At 39.8% G+C, this 9,474-nt stretch overlaps 1 protein-coding gene across 1 annotated transcript in view; it reads left to right on the top strand.

Moving 5' to 3' along the window:
* The first annotated feature begins 3,168 nt into the window (after positions 1-3,168).
* The window catches only part of ipo7 (importin 7), a 21,404-nt gene continuing 15,098 nt past the window's right edge, over positions 3,169-9,474 (top strand). Inside the window, exons 1-2 of the mRNA XM_016483935.1 lie at positions 3,169-3,402; positions 6,514-6,595. Of these exons, the coding sequence (XP_016339421.1) occupies positions 3,319-3,402; positions 6,514-6,595 (166 nt within the window). The 5' untranslated portion in view covers positions 3,169-3,318. The remainder of the gene's footprint in view (positions 3,403-6,513; positions 6,596-9,474) is intronic.

Raw genomic sequence — 9,474 nt, 5'->3', positions numbered from 1 at the left:
TTAAATTCTTATTATCCAATGAAAGGTTAGATTTTTGTACTTTTTTTAAATAAAAGATCAAAAGGATTAACAATGCAGATTAATTTTCACAGCCTTCTTTGATCATATTTACCAAGGGTGTCGATATTTTTGGCCATGACTGTGTATATATATATATATATATATATATATATATGGGTAGCGCTGTACCTGTTGGGAAATCTTGGCCTTCCTAGAAGCTGGATAAACTTTAAACTAAAAGCCCCTGCCAGCATCCTGGGACCACCCTGCTCAAGGCTTTTAGTAACTTAGCTTCTGTAGAACAGGGGGCATGACAGGTGCCTACCTAGCATGGGCTTTTTGGAGTTTGAAATGTTTTTTGGCATGCCATTTATGCATAGATTCTAAACTGCAACTCCAGCGCTGTGCCCGCAGCCCCCCCACATGGACATCTCGGAAATAAGAGTGCTTTTTTGGAATCCAATGAAACCTTTTACATCCCGACCTCAAACCTAAATCTAACAACAATATTCCTGAATCCTACAGATTCCTGTGCTTCAGCCACCTGTCACGAGATGAAGGGATTTTACAGGAGTGACCCAAGAGCTTTTCTTTCCAAAGAGCCTTTTTGGGCTTCACACACACCAGAATTGCTGCAGCTCAATGAAACTTGATAACACTGAAAGAGGTTCATCTCACACAAATGTACTCCGATTTCAGGCCCTTGGCGCACAGGGAAATCATTTTACAGGTCTGATGTGTCACGCCAGCATATCTGCGCTTTGACTTACCATCTTTAATAAGCTCTATGTATGTGCGTTGATAATGTTTATAGGCTATGTGAATAAAAGCCTAAATTAAAGTTGTACATCATAAAGCAACCATGTCATTGTCAGCTTTACAAATTCTCTGCAGATTTAAGGCTGCAGAGCTTTACTACACCACTTTTAAAAATCAGAACATATTTTAAAACACTATAGGCATCATACACTGGCAAACTCTGAAAATGCCTCATTGCTTGGAGCCACACGACAAATTGACAAAAAGCAATGTGTTCTAAAATTTACTCAAAATATCAAACATGTCATGTCATCCTTCAACTGATGGAATAGTATGAGACTAAAAAACCCAAGTCTGTGCCCATCATTCACAACACAATTCATACACTATGTGCCCACAGGGCACAGAGCAAAGAAAAATTCCCCCAAAACGTGTTCACGGCTACCTTTGAACCATACAGGTTTAGTTTTGGGAAGGTACAGGATTGAAAAGAAAATGACACTGAAAGCTTTGGAGGACCCATGTTTTCTAGGAACACGGTGTACCGACAAAACATGCTACCTATCAGATTGTGCTACCAAAAATATATTTGCATTGTTTAAAGGGTAAGTTTAGGGTAAGGTTAGGTATGGACGGGTAGGGGTAGGTATGGACACATGAATATGATGCTGGTAGCACAATCTGATAGATAGCATTTTTCGCTATCGATTTGTGCTATCTTTTTAATGGGAGGTAGCACAATCTGAGTGGGTAGCACAAATCGTGAGATGGTCCTCACTGCAGAACACAAGATCCAGGGGGTGAGGTTGGATCCAGATCCAACTCCTCCGACATTACATATACCTAAACCTACCCGTCTCCACCCCCTGATCCCTAAACCCACCCATCTCCACCCCCTAGATGTGGATCCAACCCCGCCCTCTGGATCTTGTGTTCTGCAGTGAGGGGCTAGGGCCTACTGCAAATCGTCAGAACAGGTGTACATTTACAAAATTAGGGGTGTCTAGAGGGGGTCTCTGTCACAACAAGTTCCAGCCCATAGCATAAGAAGAAGAAACTTTAGAGGGAAGGGCACATAACATAGAGTTTTAGTCACAAAGGCTCAGTTAATGTGTTCAAAATGCATGCCTCATGAAAAAGTATGTCTCATAAGTATTTCACATTCCAAGAAAAATTCCTTGTCCCAAAAAAGTTAAAGGGGTCATATGATGCTGCTAAAAAGAACATTATTTTGTGTATTTGGTGTAATGAAATGTGTTTATGCGGTTTAAAGTTAAAAAAACACATTATTTTCCACATACTGTACATTATTGTTTCTCCTCTATGCCCCGCCTTTTTGAAACGCGTCGATTTTTACAAAGCTCATCGGTCTGAAAAAGCGAGGTGTGCTGTGATTGGCCAGCTATCCAGTGCGTTGTGATTGGCCGAATACCTCAAGCGTGAGACGGAAATGTTACGCCCCTCACACACTGTTGATGCCGTGTCCCGGCCGGAGCGACGAGACAACATTAAAACCCATTACAAACGAGGCATTTGTTGCATCTAGTGGGGACATAATTACTGATTATAATGACTTATACTGTCTTTTTACGCGTTGCGTTGCATTGCATCGTTCCACGTAAACATAAAACTCAGAACTGCCGGCATTGTAGTCTAACGTTACTCTCCCAGGATCAGTAAACACCAAGAGCTTGTAACACTCCAAAGAGAAAGGAAAAATTGAAATCGCATCATATGATCCCTTTAATAATGGGCTGCAGGCTAAAACGCAAACTGCCACGTTTTCTTGTCAGATTTTTTTCTACTAAGTCCTGCAAACATGAAGCTAATGTCAAATTGTATTGTAAAGGGGGCCAAGGAGCAAAAATCACATCAGAAATATGTAAACACAAGGTATAGCCTATGCCCATCAACAAACATGCTTATTACATTTAATAACTTTTTCGTCATAACGCACCACTATTTTAACACGTTTGACAAAAGCTAACGCTGAATTAAGATGTTTAAACAAACTCCAAAAACAATGTATTTTTTCTATTGGAGTGAAAAGTCACATCAAAAACATGTAAATAACCTACAAGTAATGCCCACCAACAAACATGCTCATTAAATTTAAGAACTTTTTCTGTCATAATGCACCACTAATTTAACACTTTTGACCAACGCTAATGCTAAAGATGCTATATGTTTTGTGGATATACGTTTTTTCTCTCTGAGTTCAATACATTAACACATTTATGATAGAGATAAGAAACACAATGCATAAAATAAATTGTTATTGTGTACACACAACCTCAGTCACCATGGTAACATTTGTTTTTGTATCGCATGAGGTGTTTTGGACCTCTAGTGACGCTAACACAGAGTCAACGACAAAAACTACAACTCCCTACACGTCCTACCGGGGAACGTGGAGAAGTTGGCGCTGATCTATCCGGCCCATCTCCACTGCTCTTCCTTTCGCGCCGGTAGCCGAAGAATCGAGCGTCCATGTGCGCAGCGCCCGGGACTTCATAGATCACTGAGCCTTCCGAATCCGAGCCAGACCGCGACCTTGTAATGGATATCAACTCTTTGATCGAGGCCCTTCGGGGCACGATGGACGCAAATTTGCGTGAGGCCGCAGAGAGACAACTGAACGAGGTAAAGTGATCGGATGATGATGGTGGTGCGCCTCGGGCCTTGCGCAGCAGGCTGGCTGTAGCCGCTAGTAAATCTGTTAAAAATTTATTTTTGAAACCATTTTTTGTTGGTGTGTAGCCCTCCAGTAACACATAATATGAGTTGACAATCTATTAAAGGGCGAAGATAATGTATTTTTTAACGTTCTGTAACGCGCGCTAGCAGCTCGCTACGTCACCGCGATAATGGTTCGCGCAAATGTGATAGTGTTAAACAGACGATACGGCGCTTAAATGTAACATGACTTTGAAAAGGTGGTTAGAATAGAAAAGTTTGTATACGTCTCTATGTTTTGAGGTCCAATTCTGATGCGTCTGAGCGTGTTGCAATTGTTTATTTGGAGTGCGCGTATGTGCTAGCGCCTGAGATGCTAGGCGCTAGTCTCTCACGTGTCAACATGAGGCTGGAAGCTTGTTGTCATTTCTCTCTTTTCGTAAACCATTTAACCAATTTAACTCGCCAGAATATCCGATGATCATACTTAAGTTAAACCAACGCGACGATAGATTTCGATAGGTACTAATGTGTAAAATCGCTGTTTTGGCACTGTTTGGGCCCGTTACGTTACATTAGCAAGCTGCGTCAGTTTTAAAAGTACTGTGGTACCAAGGTACAGTGATGTGTCAGATGGTGAGATCGGGATAATTGGATGAATATGTAACGCTTCACTGCAATGTCTCATTTGTTAGCATTAGCTAATGCAGTAGCTGACATGAGCAATATATTTCATACGGAATTTATTCATCTTTGTTACAAAAAGTTGTGCATTCATGGTGTTAACATACAAGTTTTGATATGAAAATTGTGTTAGGAAATGGTGAAATTAACTTGTAAAATTTTGAAGTACTGTTGTAAGTTCATGTTAACTTGTGTAATTAACTGATGTTAACAAATGAAACCTTATTGTAGTTAAGTGTCCATCAGTATGTACGCAATAAAAATTGTAGTTTACTTTTAGGAGACTGTTATTGACTATCATAATAGATGGTGGTTTTAGTTCTGGTCGCTACTTTTAGCTTGTTTGAGTATGTACTTTAACTTAAGTAGATGTCTTTTTTTTTAAACATGGCAATAACATGTTTGTTGGACATAGGCAATATGTTGACTTGGGTAATACCATGTTTTTTGTCCTATGGTTTTCTTTGAAGTGCCAACCCAAAAAGGTCATATTATGCCATCGCTGTACCATGGTACAGTACTTGTTTGTAAATGAACAGTAACTTGTTAAAGCCAAAGTGTGTGATGTAAGGGTGTTTTTATTGCGGAGTTGAGCAAATTTGTCATGAAATGTCATTTATTACAAAGTAGTTACAAAAATGCTGACTTTCCAAGAACAGGGTTGTGTGCTATGAAGATTTAATTTTTCTTATTCACTGAAATTGAGTGTCCTTGTCATGTGTTCTTGTCTAAAGTAATAGCTGAGCTGGTGCTCTTGATTTCTGTGATATGTATTAGTTTGAGACCAGATATTTTTGGTAGCTGGCTTTTCAGTTTCCTTCACTAGGTCTGTTTTTGCTTCATATATCGGCAATGGATATTTATTAGGTTGTTAGACAACTTATATTGTGTGGTATCTAGGAGTTTTAGGAGTAGTGTGAAACCAGCGAGTCTCATTTAGTGGTATTTTGTATACACGGTAGGTGTTACCTGAGCAGCATGAGTAAGACAATACCTGAGAGACCAGCACATCGGCCTTTATGCAAGCCTTTTGTTTTTGTCCACTTTTGTGAAATTTTATGCACTTACTCTCATATATATGAGAGAGCGGGCATGTTTTTCGATTACAAATTATATATATATTTATTACATTTATTTATTTATTGAAGAACATGAAATATATCATTTTAATCAAAATGTTTATAGTTAACAAAACATTTTCTTAGGGCCTGGCGTGAATTCTTTTGGCAAAATACTAAATTTAATTAGAGGAATCAATAAAAAAGTATTTAATTTAGGAATTACCTTTAGTCTATTAACTTAATTGTCGTGCAGTTTGGGGGCCTAGGAGTCAAAAAGGTTGAGAACCCCTGAAGTCTAAGATCGATGCCTGCTGCGGGCTCCTGTGACACAGTCACTCTCTGGCCGGGCTCCAGGCGGCCCATGTGGACAGCAGGCATGGATTCCTGTGTGCTGACGCTTTGGTGGTCGGGTGAGAATGCTGTCATGGCATTTCAAGCTGTGTCCATTTATTCAGAGCTTATTACAATGGAATCACCACAGGACATGTTAATCTCGGGACACGCTGTATTTGAAAGAACATATTCAAAGGAGGGAAAACACACTGAGATGGCCATAAATGGTGACGCTTCAAGTTGGCTAGACATGAGTCCAAAAGGTTGTGAACCCCTGAAGTCGAGGATTGACGCCTGCTGCGGTCTCCTGTGACACAGTCACTATCTGGCCGGGCTCCAGGCGGCCCATGTGGACAGCAGGCTTGGATTCCTGTGTGCTGACGCTTTGGTGGTCGGGTGAGAATGCTGTCATGGCATTTCAAGCTGTGTCCATTTATTCAGAGCTTATTACAATGGAATCACCACAGGACATGTTAATCTCGGGACACGCTGTATTTGAAAGAACATATTCAAAGGAGGGAAAACACACTGAGATGGCCATAAATGGTGACGCTTCAAGTTGGCTAGATGTCAGTGGTTCTTTCCACAGAAATCTTCGCTGACTAGTTCATTTTGTATGTTTATGGGGTTTGGTGTCAGAGGCCAGAAGCAGATGTGGTGTTTATTTGGAAGAGAACTTTCAAGGAGTTCCCTTAAATGCTGTTTCGGTTCATCCAGTGTAGCAATACAGCTCTGTTTGTAAACCATCTACCCTAGCAGTTAATATAAAGTGTTTCATGCCGCACACTGAAGAACAACAGTTGTATTTGGATAGGAAATATTCAGTATAAAAACTATCACAAATGTAATTTTCATGCAACCTGAACCACTTTTACACCTGAATGGTAATTAATGTATACAGAACCCAAACCCCAAACTGTACTTTAAATGATCAGGATTCAGGCAAATGCTAAATTGTGCATTTCTCACAATTGTGATTTTTTTTTTGTTCGCTCCACAGGGCCATACCCAGGTGCACTTTTTGTCTACACTACTGCAGGTGACCATGTCTGAACAGTTGGATTTGCCTGTGCGGCAAGCAGGTACGGTTAATGACTCTTTAAGACCTACATCTTCGTCCTCTCCTCAGAAGAAACCAGTGTTAAGGCCTGTTCACACCAAGGACGATAACTGTAAAGATAACGATAAAGATATAGTTCTAAAAATCGTTCTCAGTATTAAAGAATAGCAGAGTACACACCACAGCTATAACGATAAAGGCACAGAGAAACGATATCATTGGAAACACTTTCAGAACGATTTTTTCCAGCTGATGAACAATACAAACATTGATAGCCAATCAAAAGCAATCCTGCTATGACGAGCTCGAGAATTTAAAGTGGCAGACGAGCGTGTGCTTGGAATAAACAGACGATATCGTCTGTTGGTGTGGACTAATATAATTATCTTTATAGTTTTAGTTCTTGGTGTGAACAGGCCTTTACTCTCAATGCTGCTGTCATACCATTTAGCATATTCAGTGGTTGAACTGCGTACACACAGACCTCCTCCTGTCAATCTATGTCTGTACCTGTTCCGTCTTTAGTATCAGATGTCATATGTTGACACAGAGCTGAGACATTCTGTCACTGTGTGTTTGAATACAGATTCAAGGGAATTTCAAGGGTGTAGTTGTTACATTGGGTCTTGAAAATTTCTCTACATATATATATTGTAAATGTGTGTGTTTGCTTATTTAGATGACCTACTGTAGAAAATATAAATATACACATTGTGGCACAAAAAGTATAATATAATTGAATCTGTACTGCCCTAGAGTAGGTGGATATTTGCTTTTGAAATGCCTCTGTGCTGCTCAGTGACAATTTTTCGTCTTTAGTTGTATAGCCAGATTGTCTTCTGTGACTTTTTACAAATGACAATTGTCAAGACAAACACAAGTTAGGAGGTGCACTCACAGTACATTCTTCAAATAGTTTCTGTCCTTACTATTGTAGAAAGAACTTGATGGATAGTGTGTTATTCCTGAGAGAGCTGTTTTTCCTTTAATTATCACTTGAAGACAGAGGTCTGCTACCTGACCTGAGCCCGACGGGTCCCGAAATACTTTCGGGTTTTGGGTCGGGTTCGGGTTCGGGTTAATGTTTAATGAATGGGTTCGGGTCGGGCTCGGGTTTATAGCTAAACTTAAACTATATGCAGGCTACACTGCTTTCATAGACGAACGCACACACATTATAGCACACTAAAAGGAGTAGTTTCTTCCACTGTTAGAAGGAAAAAATTCAAGGGATTGCGCCGGCGCCACATGCGCGCACTCAGTTAAGCATTGCTACCTTGACAATGCAGTCTGTTAATTATCGTTATAAAATACAGTCAGTCAAACATGGAAAAAAAAACTAGTAAAATCTGTGCCATTAAGTTTTATCACAGTGCTGCCTTGATGTTATGCAAAACATTTTGTTTTACGTGGATATTGGAATGCGAGTGAAGTACATAATAAATAATAATTTGCCATTCAAATACATCGCGAATACGGCCCGACTTTTTTTTTCCCCCCCTAAAAACCCGTTTTTTTTTTTTTTTATACGCGTAGCGTATTTTAACAATGCAGCAAACCTTTTTAAATATTTTGATAAATTACTGAAAAAAAATAATTAAATTACTTTTTAAACCGTTTAACTGATTGTATTCGGTCAAAATTCTTACGGTCGGTTAACCGGTTAAACGGTTAAAATGAACATCCCTGTCTTTAACAATTTACTGTAAAGCAGAATCGCATAAATGTTACTAAAAGCAAAGAGTAGGGCTGTACAGTTAATCAAATTAACATCTGATATCTTATATTAGAACTTCATTAGCCGTTCATTTCAATTAACTTCAATAAAAACTGTTATAAAATTATAAAAATGAAATTTAAAGGCACAATATGTAATTTTCGCCGCTGGAGGGCGCGTATTCAAAATAAACAAAGAGGCAAAGGCGTAGTTTGATGACGCCGTGACTGAGTGTGGAATCATGGGAGTTGTCGTCTTCATCCCCACAGCCAATGCAATCCGACGGGGCTCGGGCAGAAATCATGTTCATGGATGAGCTAATGAATTATTAACGTAGTAGAATGAAGCAGGGTGAGGCTGAAAGGCGTCGAAGCGAAACGAGGCCGCTGAACGAGCGTGACACACGGCTCGAAAGCAGCTGAGCTTTTATTATGCCACAGTTGACCGCTTCCGCTGCTTCCGGTCGTGCGTATGTGGGGGAAAAAAAGCAGCGCTGTTTTATCATACTAGATACATTTGAAAGTTCTGTTATAATGCTACTCTGTGCGGCCGTCACCGGTCTATTAAAACTCACAACATATTAAAGCGTCTTTGGTGTTTCCATATTTTATACAAAACAAAACCGGAAATTGAGGGGTTATGACGTCATTGGCAGGCAACACAATGACACTATGGACACGGTCCGTCTCACTAGTTAAAATGGCTTATTTCTCTGGATTTAAACATTCTTCGAAACATTTGGGATAATGTGAGTACACAAGTCACCAAAATATGCAACACTGTTCTAGTGGTTTTTGGATATTTTAATAAAAAAACTTACATATTGTGCCTTTAAATAATTAAATAACATTTTTTTAATTAATACAGCAGCAGTTTATTTGATGAAAAATGCTATACAGTATTTTTTTCTGTGCGTCCATCTTCAGCGTCTCTGGCCTGTGTTAACGGGCGTTTACAGACTTCATATTTTCACATGAATGACATTTGGAAAATGATACACATTGCAACGCAGTTTGTGCAAGTCCAGAACTGAGATCAGCTGCAATAAAACAATAAAAGTCTGGTTGCCAATCGCGTAAGTTCCAAAGGAAGCTCTTTCGGCCGTCATATGCACACGTGACTGACCGCTCGCTCGCACCAACAGGAGGGGGAGGGGCGTGTTACTCTCTACACTGCACTCAACC

This window comes from Sinocyclocheilus anshuiensis, unplaced genomic scaffold, assembly GCF_001515605.1.
Source record: "Sinocyclocheilus anshuiensis isolate Anshui unplaced genomic scaffold, SAMN03320099.WGS_v1.1 scaffold773, whole genome shotgun sequence".
Lineage (NCBI taxonomy): Eukaryota > Metazoa > Chordata > Actinopteri > Cypriniformes > Cyprinidae > Sinocyclocheilus > Sinocyclocheilus anshuiensis.
This window is presented reverse-complemented; position numbering and strand designations above follow the sequence as displayed.